We start from the raw sequence: 17,167 nt of genomic DNA, 5'->3' as shown, positions 1-17,167 counted from the left end.
AAAAAAAAAAAAAAAAGTGTCCTACACGAAAGCAGTTTAGTGTAACTACATCTAGGAACAGAGAACGCAGGCCAGACCTCCAGGCTGGTGGACTCCCTCCTGGGGAGCAGGGACTCAGGAAAAGATTCAGGGGCTGGAGGCAGAGAATTGGCTGAACACGAGCTCCCAGCACAATGCTGTGGCCCAAAGAGCTAACGCGACCCTGGGGTGTATAAACGGGGGAAATCTGGAGTAGGAGCAGAAAGGTGATTTTACATCTGGATTTGGCCCTGGTGGGGTCGCCGCTGGGATCCTGTGTCCGGTTCTGGTGGCCCCAATTCAAGGACGACGTGGCTAATTTGCAGAGGGGATCAAAGAAGAGCCACAAGAATGATTCAAGGGTTAGAAAAATCAGCCTTATTCGTGATAAACTCCAGGAGCTCCAGCTATTTAGCTTAGAGAGACTTTTACAGGATGATTTGACCCCAATTTGTGGGGGACAAATATTTAATCTAGCCAAGAAAGGTTGGTAGATCACGACCCAACAGCTGGGAGTTGAAGCTAGACACATTCAGACAGGAAATAAGGTGCAAATTTTTAGCCGTGACAGAGTAATTAACTACTGGGGAGAATTTGCCAAGGGTCACAGTGGATTCTCCGTGATTGGCAATTGTTTTGAATCTAGATTGGCTGTTTTTTCTGGAAGATCCGATAATTCCCAGAGCAGGAGGCCGTTCTCCGGCCTGCGTCCTGGCCTTGAAGTCGATGAGTGATGGGTCTCTCCTATGCCAGCAAGACCAAGTACCCGGAGAAGCTGATTGACCAGTGTGTTGCTAAGCTGCCGAGGTGTCAGACGCAAGCATCTCGGGTTAACCACAGGCCTTGCGCTCAACTGGACGGCGTTTTTCCATTGGGGATGGGATGCGACCACTTCTGAACGCCACACCCAACCTGTTCAAAAATTTCAGGGACTCTTCCAGGCATCCCTGGGCAGAATTAATGTTGATCAATGCAAAGCAGCACACATTGGAAAACATAATCCCAACTATATGTATAAAAGGATGGGGTCTAAATTACCTGTTACCACTCAAGAAAGAGATCCTGGAGCCACTGTGGATAGTTCTCTGAAAACATCCACTCAAGGTGCAGCAACAGTCAAAAAAGCAAACAGAATGTTGGGAACCATTAGGAAAGGGATAGATAATAATACATAAAATATCCTATTGCCTTTATATAAATCCATGGTGCACCCACATCTTGAATACTGCGTGCAGATGTGGTCGCCCCATTTCAAAAAAGAGATATTGGAATTGGAAAAGGTACAGAAAAAGGCAACAAAAATGATTAAGGGTCTGGAACGGCTGCCGTATGAGGAGAGATTAATAAGACTGGGACTTTTCAGCTTGGAAAAGAGGCGACTAAGGGGGGATATGAGAGAGGTTTATAAAATCATGACTGGTGTGGAGAAAGTAGATAAGGAAGTGTTATTTACTCTCTCTCATAACACAAGAACTAGGGGGTCACCCAATGAAATTAATAGGCAGCAGGTTTAAAACAAACCAAAGGAAGTATTTCTTCACACAACGCAGTCAACCTGTGGCACTCCTTGCCAGAGGATGTTGTGAAGGCCAAGACTGTAACAGGGGTCAAAAAATAACTAGATAAATTCATGGAGGATAGGTCCATCATTGGCTATTAGCCAGGCTGGGCAGGGATGGTGTCCCTAGCCTCTGTTTGCCAGAAGTTGGGAATGGGCGACGGGGGATGGATCACTTGATGATTATCTGTTCTGTTCACTCCCTCTGGGACACCTGGCATTGGCCACTGTCGGCAGACAGGACACTGGGCTAGATGGACCTTTGGTCTGACCCAGTGTGGCCGTTTTTATGTTCTTAATCCTACTCATTTGGGGGGGGGGGGAATTGAAAGGGGAAGGGATGAGAAAACGGGACATACCAAGCAGCTGGCATCCAGTTATGGCAGCCCTGGTTTCCAGCACCTCTACAGTTGTCTACAGTTCAAAGCACTGGTCGATGGCCGCCATTAACGCCTCCCAGCACCAATTCACCCTCCAAGCTTGGCTCCACCCAGCCTTCCCAAACGACTCTTCTCCCAGGGAGGAGCTAACTCGCTCTGGGCGAATAATGGAGAGGAAAGATGCAAGCACTCTCGGGGAGCCCAGCTGAGAGCTGCAGATGGGTGCAAAATTAGCGCCCAAACCCCCATCAATCTGGCCCAAAGGGCCGAGGCTGAGCTTTGGCAGGCGGGTGATATCTATGCAGTGGAAAGAAACACTCAGGCTAGCCTGGGGGCTGAGACAAGACAGATGCGCAGAACGCAACAGCAACTACCTAATGCGCCACTATCTATTGGGCATTCAGGGCACAGGACCCGGCAACCATGGTAAGGCCGAACGCATCACCACATAGTTCTTGTGGAGCCACAGGAAGTCCCGCCTCGGAAGGCCGGACTGACAGCTTCCCCCATAGCCCCTGATTGATCCCTCTCTGAACCCAGGCAGAGTGCCCCAGCCCTGAGCACCCAGGCCCCAGCCATGACAGGAGGTTGCAAGGACTCCCTCGGCTTTACGCAAGGGGAGAAAGAAAATCTCAACCAAAGTGAAACAAAAACCGAACATTGGTGTGATCCAAACGCCACTCCGACCGTGCAGATTGCACGGAAACAAATCCCGTCTGAAACTGCCGATAGTACAGACGCCACTGCTCACAGCTCCTGGCACGACACCTGGGCCAAATGATTCACACAACAGACCCACAAGCAAGACCAAAAGACACCACCTGAGCTGACGAGGCACCGTGACCTCCTGCTGCAAAGCAGCTAAAAGATCACCCCCACTCATTCGAAGGACTGTGAGGTGTACCGGGCATGATCCGGGAAATAGATCAAAGGGGTCAGCCAGGGTGGCACCTGGCAATTACGAGCCAGGGAGCCTAATTTCAGTACGAGGGAAATTGGTAGAACTCTAGTAAAGAGCAGAATGATCCAACACAGAAATGAACACGATTTGTTGGGGGAAGTGTCAAAGGGAAATCACGCCTCACCAATCTACTAGAATTCTTTGAGGGGGTTAACAAGCATGTGAACAAGGGGGATCCAGTGGATCTAGTGTACTTAGATTTTCAGAAAGCCATTGACAAGGTCCCTCACCAAAGGCTCTTAAGCAAAGTAAACAGCCATGGGATAAGAGAGATGGTCCTCTGCAGGATCAGTAACTGATTAAAAGATAGGAAACAAAGGGCAGGAATAAATGGTCAGTTTTCAGAATGGAAAGAGGTAAATAGTGCTGTCCCACAAAAACAAAACAAAACAAAACATCCACCCAGTTCCAGTTCACAGGATTAGGGACTGGTACCACACTGGCCCCAGGGATACACACACACACACACACACACACACACACACACTGCAGCCTACACCCCATGCAGGGGACCATCCCTCCTTCTCCCAGCACACAACCCCCATAGTGCTCTGGTAGCCAATTGGCTGATGCTGCTCCCCCCACTCCCGTTGCTCTGAAAGCCAATGGGAGTGTGCAATACACAGGGGGCATCTCTGGTCTGGAACCCATGGCTAGCACGCCCTCCCTCCACCCCAAAGGCTGGAGTAATGCAGGTTTGTGGTGTACAACTCATACCAAGAGGACCAGTGCCCCCAGAGACTCCACAATAACACCCACCCATGCAGCCCTAGCGCCCCCAGAAACCCCACAATAACACACCCACACACGCAGCCCCAGTGCACCCAGAGACCCTACAATAACATCCCCCATCCATCCCTCCTTCCCCCGCATACACTCCATCCCCCCACCCTACCCCTCCCTCCTGCCATTCCTCCTCCATCCTGCCCAGGCCGGCGCAGGCCCCCAGCTCTCTCCACCGGTGGGGCAGGCCGGTTGTGTTATTAATTGGCTTTAGCATTTAACCCTTCGCTCCCCAGCCCCCTCCCCCCCCTGGGACCCGGCAGAGCCGCTTATCGAGACGGACAGGTGTGAGCCGGCCTAATCCCCCTGCACACCGCCGGCAGCCAGCTCCCTCCACCCACTGGCAGGGCAGCATCGGCCCCTGCCCTCTATTTCCCCCCCTCAGCTCTGCACCCTCCCCCCAGAGCAGACAGCTCCCCACACTGCACCCCCTGTCTCCTGACCCCAAGCCCCTTCTCCACTCCCCCCCGCCTGGGGAGTTAGACTGTGCCCTCCCCGGAGTGTGTTGGGGGGGACTCTCTGCTCAGGCGGGGACCAAGAGCACTCAACAGGTACGAGGAGCAGGGACACCCCCCCCCCCCCAAAAAAAAGAATTTTGTTTTCTACTGGGGGAAACTGGCAAAACCAGTGAACAACCAGAATTCACCCAGCAAGTCAGTGTAAAGGACCAGGAGTCCTGGCTCCCAGCTCCCCCCACCCCCCAACCACTAGACCCCACTCCCCTTTCAGAGCCGGGGAGAGAACCCAGGAGTCCTGGCTCCCAGCTCCACCCCGCTCCAATCCAACACACCCCAGAGTCCTTGCCCCAATCCCTTACCTGGCTCTGTGGTCTGGGCGACCCACAGACGCTGTCCGAAATATTCCAGGCCCCGGATGGGGCTGTGGAGGGAAATCCCAAAAAGGGGGTGAGTGAAGAAATAGCAGCTGGGCGGGGGGGGAGCCCAAGTCCAATCCTGGGGGGCACTGCTGGTCCTTGAGAGGTGCCGAGGATAAAAGGGGTGCCCACGCAGCAGAGCTCCAGGTCCCACAGGGCTGGCCTCTGGCCGTGGGGTCCCCCTGCGCTGGCCGGTCCCCCCCAAGAGTAGCAGGTCTGCGTGGCGTGTGTGAATAGGGCTGTCAGCACCTGGGGATGAGGCCGGGGGTGCGGGGGGGTTAACACCCATAATCCTCACCCTGTGTCTTTGCTGAGCTAATCAGCTTATGGGTCCTGGAGGTGGGGGGAGCTGGGACAGGCTGTGGGGGTGGCAGGAGCACAGGGGTGGCCGGTTCCCAGCCGAGCCAGGCAGATGGTGCCAGGGGAGCGGCGCGAGCAGACGGGGTTACCAAGGGGTGGTGGATGGGGTGCCGGGAGGGAGATGGTGACTAATGGGTTGCAGGAGGGAGATGGGGGGCTGAGGGTATGTGGGGGTGCCCGCATCTATGGGGCAATGGGGGCTGTAGGAGGGAATGGCGGGTGCCGGGGACAGTGGGCCTGAGATGGAGGTGCCTGGGAAGATGGGGGATCACAGGGGGCACACACAGAGGGTGCTGGCGGGGGGCCATGCAGCCGGCTGGGCTTGCAGGCTGGGGGGGGGAGGGGGGACGTGGGAGTGCATGCACTGGGCAGGTTGGGTGTGGGTCTGTGTCCGGGGAGACCAGGTTGTGTGTTGGTGTGTGTTAGAGCAAGTTGTGCATGGGGGGTGGAGAGCAGACGGTGGGTGGGTGTGCGGGTGTGTGTAGAGGTTGTGTGTGTTTTGTGTGCATGTGTGAAGGTTGTGTAGAGGTTGTATGGTGTGTGCATAGAAGTTGTGTGCGGAGGGTGGGGGGGTGTAGAGGGTGTGTGTTGGGATTTGTGTGTGTGGAGGACCTGGGGGGGGATTGGGGGCGTGTGTGTGTGTGTGTGTGTGTGTGTGTGTGTGTGTGTGTATATATAGAGGTTGTATGTTGGGATTTGTGTGTGGAGGTTGTGTGTGTGTTGGAATTTGGGTAGAGGTTGTGCGTGGGTGTGTCTGTGGAGGGTGTGTGGGTGTAGGGTGTTTGTAGAGGTTGTGTGTTGTGTGTGTATGGAGGTTTTGTGTTGGGGTATCTGTTTAGAGGTTGTGTGTTGGGGTGTAGAGGGTGTGTGTTGGTGTGTGTGTGTGTGTTGTGTGGTATGGGTGTGTTGTGTGTAGAGGTTGTGTGGAAAGGCTGAGCAGTGGGTAGGAGAGCGTGTGTTACAGTGCGTAGAGGACTAGTGTCTGTGCGCACGTCAGGGGGAAGGGGGGGGGAGGGTGTGTGTCCAGGTGTGGGAGCTCAGGGGTGTTGCAAGAGGGAGGGTGCATGCGCCTGTGGAGTTCTGCATGGAGGGAGTGCAATGTGTACCGGTGCTGGGGGGCTGTGTGTTGTTGTGGGGGGGCTGTGCGGGTGCAGTGCGGGGGCAGTGCGGGCACCTGTTGTATGGGGAGACAAACAGGGATGGGGGGATTGGCATGTGTGGGACAGGGTGCGGGGGGTTGCGGTCTGTGCATTCGGTTGCGAGGAGGTGTGTGAGAGGTTGTGTGAGGGGGGGAGGGTTGTGTGTTGGGGGGGTGAGGGAGGGAGAGGGGGTGTCTCCATGGATTGGCTGTTCCCTTCCACCCCTGTTGGCAGGGAAAGGGGACGCAGGGGGAAGTGGGGGGCACGTCAACCACAGCTTGCTGGGAGGGAGATCAGAGGACCCCGTGTGCGGGCTGAGCAGCCCTAGGGAGGAGTCCCAGGCAGTGAGGCGAGGCAGGCGCGGGCTCCCATGGGGCGAGAGTGCCTGGGTGAGCAGGGGGTGGGGGTCCTGTGGGGCAGGAGAGCGGAACTGGGAACCAAGGGGCAGACACTGGCAGAGGAGCCCGGGGAGCGGAAGGGGAGTGACTGGCACTGGCCAACCCCCTCCACCAAGGGGATAACACTGTACTATCGCCGGCAACAACTCCAGCAGCGCGAGGCAAAAGAACGCCGCGGGGGGGGGGGGCAGAGTTGAGCCCCCTTGGGCACAGGCATTGTCCAGGTGGGCGCCCCAGTTCATTTGGTCCCGAGAAAGTTGGCAGAGGACGGGGAAATGAAGCTGGGTCGCTGATTTGGTTGATCGAGCAACGATTCATTTTAATCGGCTCGGTGTAAACACAGCCATCCAGGAGCAAAGAAGGTGGATCAGACTTCCAGGATGGGGCGGGGGGAAGGAAGTGTGTCTGTCCTAGGAACCCAGGACCCTGAAATCGGCCTTGCTGGTGGCTAACCAGACGAACGTGCCAACGCGACCCAGGGGCTGAGTGCTGAAGACGAGTCCCACCGGAAAGACGCCAGCGTTTTCACCGGCGAGAGGCATTAACCGGGACGCCATCAGGAGCGGGGTTTCAACCACATCTGCTCTGGAAGCGATTTGGGGAGGGGTCGCATGGGACGGGTTGGACGGTTGCAAAGGTCCCGTGTCCGGCCTTGGACGTCCACATCAGGATAAAAGAAAGCCATGCCTGGCCCAGGCCGTGGGGCTGAAAAATTGGCACAATTTTTTAGCCCCGGGAGATGGAGCCGTTGACCCGGGCCAGCCACGGGTCTTTTCTCCCTGTATGGACATGCCCTGGAGGGTTGGATCCCGGCCTGGCCCTTCTCACGAGTTCCTAGGAGATGGTGGGCATGACCCTCTCCCAGTGGGCACCAAATGTGTCTGCCATGCTTTCCGTGTGCCCGCCGGGGCACCCGAAAAAAGGGCAGAGGGAGGAGAAATTAAGGCGTGGCTCAGCTCCCGGAGCTGTCTCCCCAGCGCAGGATTCACATCGGCGGGCTGCCCGTTAAAAGAGACGGGCACGTCGCGCCGAGGGGCTCGTCGAGCGAGCACCGGGCACCGATTGAGGGGGGTCATACGGGAGAAAGGAACACAGCACGGGATGGCGGGGAGAAAGCCAGCCCCAAGGCACCCGCGTGGGGCGGGCACCGCAGGGTTGTGTAAGCCACGTTCGCACAAAAGCAGATTAGAGCTAATCACGGTGGCCTGATGCACTGCCGGGGGGGGGCAGCAGATGGCAGTGCCCAGCCTGGAGGAGGGGCTGGGCACAGGGGGGAAGCCCTCCCCCTGACAAACCCAGCTCTGCCAATCACTGCACAGGCTCTGCTACTCTGGGCAGGGAGGAGGCGGGATGCCGGGGTAGATGGGCTCGTGGGGCCAAGCCAGACGGCAAGCAGGAGGCAGGGCACCGGGGGACATGGGCCCGTGGGGCCAAGCCAGGCAGAAAGCGGGACGCGAGGGTAGATGGGCCCGTGGGGCTGAGCCGGGCAGCAGGCAGGAAGCGGGATACCTGGGAGGATGGGCCCATGGGTCTGCTACCATTGGACGATGCCCAGCGTTCCTGCCCTTCCCGGAGGAGGGCATGGGAGCAAAGGGCTGGCGGGCTGGCGAGCTGGGCCCCCCAATCACGGCACCGGATCTGCTGCAAAACCCAACTCTTCTTTATTTAGAAAAATAACCAACAACGCCCCAACAGGGGGGCAATAACTTAGAGCAACGCAACACGGTGCAAATGGGGAACCGCCCAGCCCCATGTGCCACCCTGGCACCAACACAACATGCGAACTGGGGCTGAGAACAGGGCCCCTCAGGCAGTGGGGAGACCCCTGGGACCGAGGGGTGGGGGGGTCTGTGCCCAGGGGGTGCAGGGTGTGATGGCATCAGGACGCCCCACGGGGAACCCGCTTCATCTCCACACGCCGCCCCCCTTGCCGGTGCGGGCACCGAGCTGGGCTGCCTTCCGCCCGCCCTTGGCAGCGCCGTGGGTCTTCTCAGGGCCGGGCCGGGCGCCAGCCGGGCGCCGGGGGGGACCCACCTGTGGGAGAGGGGGGGGGGAGGAGGGTGAGCGGTCGGGAACAGAGCCCCAGGCCCTGGGGGAAGGGTGCGACCGCTCAGGATGCAAAGCAGCCCTCTCCCTCAGCGCCCTGCCCCATAGCAATCCCCAGAGCCTGTCACCCACAGAGCCCAGCCTCACAGCCCCCCACAGCATCCAGCACCCACAGAGCCCAGCCCCAGAGCCCCGCACGGTGCCCAAACACCGACAGCGCCCATTCCCCCCCCCCCCCCCAGCAGATTCACCTCTCTCCTGCCGGCCTCGGGCAGCCTGGGGTCGAGGTTCCTGCGGGCAGCCGGCTTCACGTGGCCCCCGTCGCCCTTCACGTCGGGCCTGGGGAGCAGCAGATAGGAATGAGCCAAGAGAAAAGATGGTTACTCACCTTTGTAACTGTTGTTCTTCAAGATGTGTTGCTCATATCCATTCCAATTAGGTGTGCGCGCGCCACGTGCACGATCGTCGGAGAATTTTCTACCCTAGCAAAACCCGGTGGGTCGGCTGTGGAGCCCCCTGGAGTGGCACCTTCAAGGCGCTGGATATATACCCCAGCCGACCCAGCGCCCCCTCAGTTCCTTCTTGCCGGCTACTCCGACAGAGGGGAAGGGGGGCGGGTTTGGAATGGATATGAGCAACACATCTCGAAGAACAACAGTTACAAAGGTGAGTAACTGTCTTTTCTTCTTCGAGTGCTTGCTCATATCCATTCCAATTAGGTGACTCCCAAGCCTTACCTAGGCGGTGGGGTCAGAGTGAGACATCGCTGAGTGCAAAACTGCTGATCCGAATGCAGCATCGTCTCTGGATTGCTGTACCAGCGCATAGTGAGCAGCAAATGTGTGGACTGACGACCAAATTGCAGCTCTACAAACGTCCTGGATCGGGACTTGAGCCAGGAAGCAGTCGAGGAGGCCTGGGCCCTCGTGGAGTGAGCGGTGAGGCGTGGCGTCGGGACACCGGCCAGGTCGTAGCAAGCACGAATGCAGGACGTGATCCAAGAGGACAGGCACTGTGAGGAGACCGGTGAGCCTTTCATCCAGTCGGCCACTGCAACGAAGAGTTGTGTCGTCTTCCTAAACGGCTTTGTACGGTCAATATAGAAAGCCAGGGCTCTGCGTACATCCAAGGAATGCATATGCTGGTCTTGACGAGTAGCGTGTGGCTTAGGATGGAAGACCGGGAGAAATATATCCTGGTTCATATGAAAAGCGGAAACCACCTTGGGAAGAAAGGCAGGGTGGGGGCGAAGCTGCACCTTGTCCTTATGGAACACAGTGTACGGAGGCTCAGACGTGAACGCCCTGAGTTCAGAAACACGTCTTGCTGAAGTGATGGCTACAAGGAAGACTGTCTTCCAAGATAAGTACAGGAGTGAGCAGGTAGCCAATGGCTCGAACGGAGGCCCTGTGAGCTTTGAGAGAACCAGGTTGAGATCCCACGTTGGAACGGGCTGGCGTTGCTGTGGGTATAGACGGTCTAAGCCCTTGAGGAATCTGACGACCATCGGGTTAGAGAAGACCGAGGAAGCGTGTTCTCCTGGGTGGAACGCCGAGATAGCGGCCAGGTGAACCCTGACCGAAGATAACGCCAAGCCCTGCTGTTTTAGGGATAGGAGATATTCAAGTATAAGAGGAATAGACGCCTGCAAGGGGGGCATGGCTCGCTGCTCACACCAACAGGAGAAACGCTTCCACTTGGCTAAGTAAGTGGACCGTGTAGAGGGCTTTCTACATCCCAGCAGAATCTGTTGGACAGAGTGCGAGCACTGCCGCTCTGTCCAATTCAGCCATGGAGCATCCACGCTGTGAGGTGGAGCGATTGTAGGTCGGGGTGACATAGTTGGCCGTGGTCCTGAGAAATCAGATCTGGGCACAGGGGAAGCGTGATCGGTGTTTGAACCGACAGCTCCAGAAGCGCGGTGTATCAGTGCTGCCTTGGACAAGCCGGAGCGACTAGAATCACCCGTGCCTGGTCTCTGCGTAGCTTGAGCAGTACCCTGTGGACCAGTGGAAACGGAGGGAAAGCGTAGAACAGGTGGTCCTTCCAGATTAGAAGGAACGCATCCGACAGAGAGCCCAGAGAACGCCCTTGCAGGGAGCAGAACGCGTGGCACTTCCTGTTGGCTCGAGATGCGAACAGGTCGACCTGGGGAAATCCCCACCTCTGGAAGACGGAATAGATGATGTCCGGGCGAATCGACCACTCGTGCGTCTGGAAAGACCTGCTGAGACGGTCCGCTAGCGTGTTCTGGACTCCAGGAAGGAACGATGCCGTGAGATGTATTGAATGGGCAATGCAGAATTCCCACAGGCGAATGGCCTCTTGGCATAGAAGCGATGACCGGGCTCCTCCTTGCTTGTTGATGTAGAATATGGTCGTGGTGTTGTCGGTGAGGACTAACACACAACGGCCCTGTAGGAGACTGAGAAATGCCTGACAGGCCAGGCGCACCGCCATCAGCTCTCGAACATTGATGTGCAGGGCTAGTTGGGGTGCGGTCCACATTCCCTGGGTATGGTGCTCTCCCAGGTGAGCGCCCCAACCTAGAGATGAGGCGTCCGTGACCAGGTGCAGGGAGGGTTGAGGGGCGTGGAATGGCACTCCTGCGCAAACCGCCTTGCGGTCCAGCCACCAAGCGAGACAGACCAGGACCGAGGTCGGGATCGTGACCACCATGTTTAGACTGTGTTGATGAGGGCGGTACACTGACAATACCCAGGCCTGCAGTGGGCGAAGTCGAAGTCTGGCATGCCTGGTTACATAAGTGCAAGAGGCCACGTGACCCAATCGGGCAAGGCATGTCCTTATTGTGGTAATCGGAAAAGCCCTGAGCCCTCAAATGATGCTTGTAACGGTATGAAAGCGATTGTCTGGTAGAATAGCTTGGGCAAGTCTAGAGTCTAGGACTGCCCCAATAAATTCTATCCTCTGGGTTGGCTCTAGAGTGGACTTCTCTTTGTTGAGTAGAATGCCCAACTCGTGGAATGTTTGTACTATTATGTGGACGTGAGCTTGAACTTGCTCCCTGGTGCGGCCGCGCACCAGCCAGTCGTCTAGATACGGGAACACCTGTATCCCTTGCCGACGAAGGTATGCTGCCACAACAGCCATACACTTTGTGAACACTCTCGGAGCCGTGGACAAGCCGAAAGGAAGGACTGCAAATTGGTAGTGCACCTTGTTTACCACAAATCGAAGGAAGCGCCTGTGAGGGGGATAGATCGCAATGTGAAAATATGCGTCCTTCATGTTGAGGGCGGCAAACCAATCTCCAGGATCCAAGGAAGGGATAATGGTCCCCAAGGAGACCATGCGGAACCTCAACTTTACTATGAATTTGTTGAGTTCGCCTAAGTCTAAAATGGGTCGCAGACCCCCTTTTGACTTGGGAATCAGGAAGTAGCGGGAATAAAACCCCCTGCCCCTTAACTCTGGTGGCACCTCCTCTATGGCTGCCATAGATAGGAGGCCAGAAACCTCCTATATAAGGAGATGTTCGTGAGAAGGGTCCCTGAAGAGGGATGGGGAGGGAGGGGTTGGAGGGGGGGGAACGAAGAAAATTGGATAGCGTAACCCCTCTCCACCATGCGAAGGACCCAACAGTCTGATGTTATGAGGGACCAAGCACGGTGGAAACGGGAGAGGCGATCCCGAAAGGAGGGAGATGGATCCTGGGTAGTGGCTGGGGCGCTGTCCTCGACCGCACCTTCAAAAATTTTGCCTAGGACCTGAAGGTGGTCTGGGCAGACCCTGGTTCTGACTGGGTTGAGGGCCGGTCGACCTTCGCCTACCACCTCATCCCCGCCTTCTGGCGAAGTCCTGTCTCGGACGAGGCGGGGGAGGGGAGAACCTTTGAGGCTGGGGCCTAAAGGGCCTGCGCTGGGGCTCTGGGACATGCATCCCTAGGGAGCGCATGATCGTTCGAGTCCTTGAGGCTCTGCAGCCAAGAGTCCGTCTTCTCTGAGAACAGCCCCTGGCCCTCGAAGGGTAAATCCTGCAGGGTCTGCTGCAGTTCCGGTGGCAAGCCCGAGACCTGGAGCCAGGAAACTCGCCGCATGGTGATACCTGACGCCAGCGTCCTGGCGGCCGAGTCCGCAATGTCCAATGAGGCTTGTAAGGAGGTCCTCGCCACCTTCTTACTGTCCTCCACTAAGGCCCCGAACTCTTCCCTTGAGTCCTGGGGAACCAACTCTTTGAACTTCCCCATGGAGTTCCATGAGTTATAACTGTAGCGCCTCAAGAGTGCCTGCTGATTTGTGGCTCTGAGCTGCAGCCCTCCCGCCGAGCACACCTTACGCCCGAAGCAATCGAAGCGATAAGCGCCCTTCGATTTGGGCGCTGCCGCCTGCTGGCCGTGACGCTCTCTTACACTTACTGAGGACACCACTAGTGAACACGGTGGGGGATGAGTATATAAGTACTCATAGTCCTTGGAAGGGACGAAGTACTTCCTTTCTACCCCTCTGGCTGTGGGTGGAATAGAGGCAGGGGTTTGCCATATAGTAGTGGCATTAGCCTGAATCGTCCGAATTATTGTTAATGCCACCCGGGATGGGGCATCAGCCGAGAGAATGCTCACCACCGGGTCCTGCACCTCTACTATCTCCTCCGCCTGGAGGTCCATATTACGCGCCACCCTACGTAATAGGTCCTGGTGGGCACGAAGATCTATCGGGGGCGGACCCGAGGTTGTTGTACCCGCCACCACCTCATCCGGGGAAGATGAGGAGGATGCCTCAGGGGGCAAGAGGTCTAACGGAGGGTCCTGTTCTAAGGGTCCCTGAAATGGAGCACCACCTACCCCTGGAACCCAGGGCCTGAGGCAGTGTAGGCATGGGAGCCTCCATGCGCCCTGGGGAAGGACGGGAGATGGTGGCCTCCGGGACTCTTGGCTCAGAGCGTGCCAAGCGAGAGGCTGATGGTGGAGCCCCTTGCGCCTGGTGATATGCCCATGGGGTCCAGAAAGACCAATGCGTAGGGTCCTGCGCAGGATCCTCTGCCACCTCCTGCCAGTGGCCCAAGTCAGCCACAGCAGCCTGGCCCTGAGTAGGGTACGCTGATCTCGAAGCCTCGTCTGAGGAGCGAGATGCTGATCTCGAGGGCCAAGGTGGTGCCGAACGAGCTGGAATTGGCTCGGTGCAGTACGGTGCCGACTGGTGCTGGTCCGTAGGCGACCGATTCCTGCACGGTGCCGGTGAGCGGTACCGGGATCGGTGCCGGTGGCCATGTCGGTGCCGAGATCCGGATCTGGACCTAGAAGACGACGACCGTGAGTAAACGTGGTACCGGGAGCGGCCCCTCGAAGTGGAGCAGCGCTCGTACCGGTGCCGAGAACTATGTCTTGAGTCCGATCGGTACCGATGATCCTGACGGTACCAAGACGTAGACCAGTGCCGTGAAGAGGATCTCGGCCACGAGTACGACCGGTGCCAAGGTGATGGTCGACGCTGGGACTGCGAGCGGTGTTGGGACCTGCTCCAAGACCTGGAGCGGTGCCGTGAGTCCACGTCCAGAGACAGCGAGCGTACCAGTGCAGGCTTGCCTCTGGATTGCACTGCGCGAGGAGCTGACGGTGCCGATGGTTGAGACGGCGCCGGCTCCATGAGAGCGATAAGGTCTCTCACCGTTGCGAAGGTCTCCGGAGCGGACAGGAGACAAGGCTCCACCGCCAACCGAGGTGGTGAGCCAGTCTGCACCGGACTCAACGGGCGCGGTGCCGGAGTCGACGGTGTAGTCGGTACTTGTTTCTGGCGCTCTAAAGGAGGACGTGGCTCTACCCCCGGCACCGGGGGAGCCGGCGTCTGCAGGACAACAATCTCCTGCGCCTTGCGGGATTTCTTGTGTTCCAGAGACAGGGAACGGGGTCGAGGCCCCTGTGGCGGTCGCGGTGCCGAAGGAGGCCGATGCCGTGAGGCCTTACATGATTCTGCCCGCGGTGCAGTACCGGTCAGCGCCGCAGGGGTGCTGCACACCGAGGTGCTCGGTGCCGGGGCTGGGCGCGCCAAGGGAGGATCCGGGCTAAGTGCCGCCTCCATGAGGAGCTGCCTAAGCCTAAAGTCCCACTCCTTTTTGGTTTTCGGTCTGAAGGCCTTACAGATCTTGCACTTATCTGTCTGATGGGATTCTCCTAGACACTTCAGACACGAGTCGTGCGGATCACTCGTAGGCATAGGCTTGGCGCAGGACGCGCACGGCTTAAAGCCAGAAGCCTTGGGCATGAGCCCAGCTATGCGCTGGGGGGGAAAAGGGGGGGAGAACAACCCCCTTAACCCCTGCCAACTATTTACAACAATTTAAAACGAAGATGAATAACTATCTAACACTATATCACAACTATAACTACAACTATCAACAAGAACTAACAAGTAAAGCTAGGGAGAGTGGAGAACAGCTATGCCGCGCTCCACAGTTCCAACGACCGTCAGGGGCGGTAAGAAGGAACTGAGGGGGAGCTGGGTCGGCTGGGGTATATATCCAGCGCCATGAAGGCGCCACTCTAGGGGGCTCCACAGCCGACCCGCCGGTGTTGCTAGGGTAGAAAATTCTCCGACGATCGTGCACGCAGCGCGCGCACACCTAATTGGAATCGATATGAGCAAGCACTGGAAGAAGAACCCAGGAGTCCTGGCTCCCAGCCCCGCCACTGCTCTAACAACTGCACCTCACTCCCCTCCGAGAGCCAGGAATAGAACCAGGAGTCCTGGCTTCCAGCCCCACCCGCCCGCTATAACCACTGGACCCCACTCCCTTCCCAGAGCCAGGGAGAGAACCCAGGAGTCCTGGCTCCCAGCCCTCCCCCCACCAAGCCCTAAACCGAGCTGATGGGGGGTAGATGGGGGATCCCCCCCACCCCTGGACCCATATACTAAGTTTCGCGTCCTTGTGTCGATGGGGAGGGGAACTGCAGCAGCTAGAGGACTACACCTCCCAGCATGCAAGGCGGGTAGAGCACTGCACTTTGGGAGGTGCAGTCCTCTCCGGCTGCCCTTGGGGTGTACATTCCGCCCCCCGGTGGTCCCTAGGAGCGAGGTGGAGCCCGGAGGCCCTGGGGCAGGCGCAGCACCAGCCTTACCCGCTGCTGTCGCCGGAGCGCAGGTAGGTGAACAGCTCCTCGGAGGAGGGCGCCACCCGGCCTTTGGCCTGGTACAGCCGCAGCAGGCGGGAGACCTCAGCCATCTGCCGGGGGGACAGGACGCCCCCCTCACCGCCTGCCGAGAGAGATGGGGTAAGCCAGGGTGGGGGAGGGGCAGCTGGCCCCAGGGTGGCACTAGGAGGCGCTGAGGGGCAGGGAGTGGGGCGGGGGCTCAGCACGGGGCGCTCTCCCCCGGCAGGCAGGGCTGGCCCCAGGGCAGCGCTAAGACGTGCTGTGGGGCAGGGAGCGGGGCAGGGGCTCAGCAGGGGGCGCTCTTCCCCGGCAGGCAGGGCTGGCCCCAGGGTGGCACTGGGGGGGCGCTGGGGGGTAGGGAGCAGGGTGGGAGCAGCAGGGGTTGCTCTCCACTGGCAGGGCTGGCCTGGCCCCAGGGCGGTGCTAGGGGGTGCTGTGGGGCAAGGAGCGGGGCGGGGGGGGCTCACCGGCTGGGCACTGCGGGGGGCTCGGCGGATCTAGGTTCCGCTGCCCGTAGCTGGCTTTGGCGAGCGGCACCTTAGTCTTCTGCACGGCAGCGGTGGGGGTGGCGCGCTGGGGGCCGTGGGGCCGGAGCGTCTCCCACAGCGAGGGGGGGTCCTCCCGGGCCAAGCCTGCAGGCAGAGGAGACGGGGGGGTGGGGGTCACATGGGGGTTGGGCCATGCCACGCTGCTGGGACAGGGGGCGGGACCCGTGGGGGGCGGGACCGATGCTGCCGCCTTACCTGGGTGGGTGTGGGGCTGGGCCTGACCCTCACCCCCCGGCCCCTCCTGCCTGGGGGGGTCACTCGGCATCTGCTCCAGCAGCTAAGAGAAAGACGGGGGGGGGGGAAGGGAAGAAGTGAGCAGCTGGGTACCCCGTCCCTAACACACACACCCCCGCCATACACGCACCCCCACCCTCCCTGGCCAGAACCCCCCCACTGCCAGTCTCCTACCAGCGCCATGTAGTACTGCAGCTCTGGGTGCAGCTGGCTGGGGGGCACTTGCCCCCCGCTCTCCAGGCTGCTGTTCGGGGGGGTCTCACCATCGCTGGGCCCCCCCTCGTCCTCGGGGTAGGGGTGCTCCGCCAGGTGAGGGGGGTGCGAGCTCAGCCCTGGGTGGGAAAAAGGGGTCAGAACAGCACAACCCAGTGCTCCCCCCAACCTCAGGTGCCAGCCCCAATGCCCCAGGGCGGCGCTAGGGGGCTTGGAATGGGGCAGGGGGCTCAGCAGGTGGCGCTCTCCCCTGGCAGGCAGGGCTGGCCCCAGGGTGGCACTAGGGGGGCGCTGTGGGGCAGGGAGCGGGGCGGGGGCTCAGCAGGTGGCGCTCTCCCCTGGCAGGCAGGGCTGGCCCCAGGGTGGTGCTAGGGAGCACTGGGGGGCAGGGAACGGGGCAGGGGGGCTCAGTAGGGGGTGCTCTCCCCTGGCAGGCAGGGCTGGCCCCAGGGCGGCGCTAGGGGGCGCTGTGGGGCTTGGAATGGGGCAGGGGGCTCAGCAGGTGGCGCTCTCCCCTGGCAGGCAGGGTTGGCCCCAGGGTGGCACT

At 59.1% G+C, this 17,167-nt stretch overlaps 1 protein-coding gene across 5 annotated transcripts in view; it reads right to left on the bottom strand.

Annotated features, from left to right (window-relative positions):
- Positions 1 to 8,110: 8,110 nt before the first annotated feature.
- The window catches only part of CNTROB (centrobin, centriole duplication and spindle assembly protein), a 35,628-nt gene continuing 26,571 nt past the window's right edge, over positions 8,111 to 17,167 (bottom strand). For all 5 annotated transcript variants that reach the window (XM_054005316.1, XM_054005317.1, XM_054005318.1 and 2 more), the window contains exons 16-21: positions 16,582 to 16,739; positions 16,369 to 16,450; positions 16,093 to 16,257; positions 15,593 to 15,728; positions 8,769 to 8,856; positions 8,111 to 8,505 (exon numbers count right to left, since the gene is read on the bottom strand). In XM_054005316.1, the coding sequence (XP_053861291.1) occupies positions 8,377 to 8,505; positions 8,769 to 8,856; positions 15,593 to 15,728; positions 16,093 to 16,257; positions 16,369 to 16,450; positions 16,582 to 16,739 (758 nt within the window). In that variant the 3' untranslated portion in view covers positions 8,111 to 8,376. The remainder of the gene's footprint in view (positions 8,506 to 8,768; positions 8,857 to 15,592; positions 15,729 to 16,092; positions 16,258 to 16,368; positions 16,451 to 16,581; positions 16,740 to 17,167) is intronic.

This window comes from Malaclemys terrapin, chromosome 15 (genome assembly GCF_027887155.1).
Source record: "Malaclemys terrapin pileata isolate rMalTer1 chromosome 15, rMalTer1.hap1, whole genome shotgun sequence".
Lineage (NCBI taxonomy): Eukaryota > Metazoa > Chordata > Testudines > Emydidae > Malaclemys > Malaclemys terrapin.
Note: the sequence above shows the minus strand (reverse complement) of the source record. Positions and strands in the feature narration are given on the sequence as shown.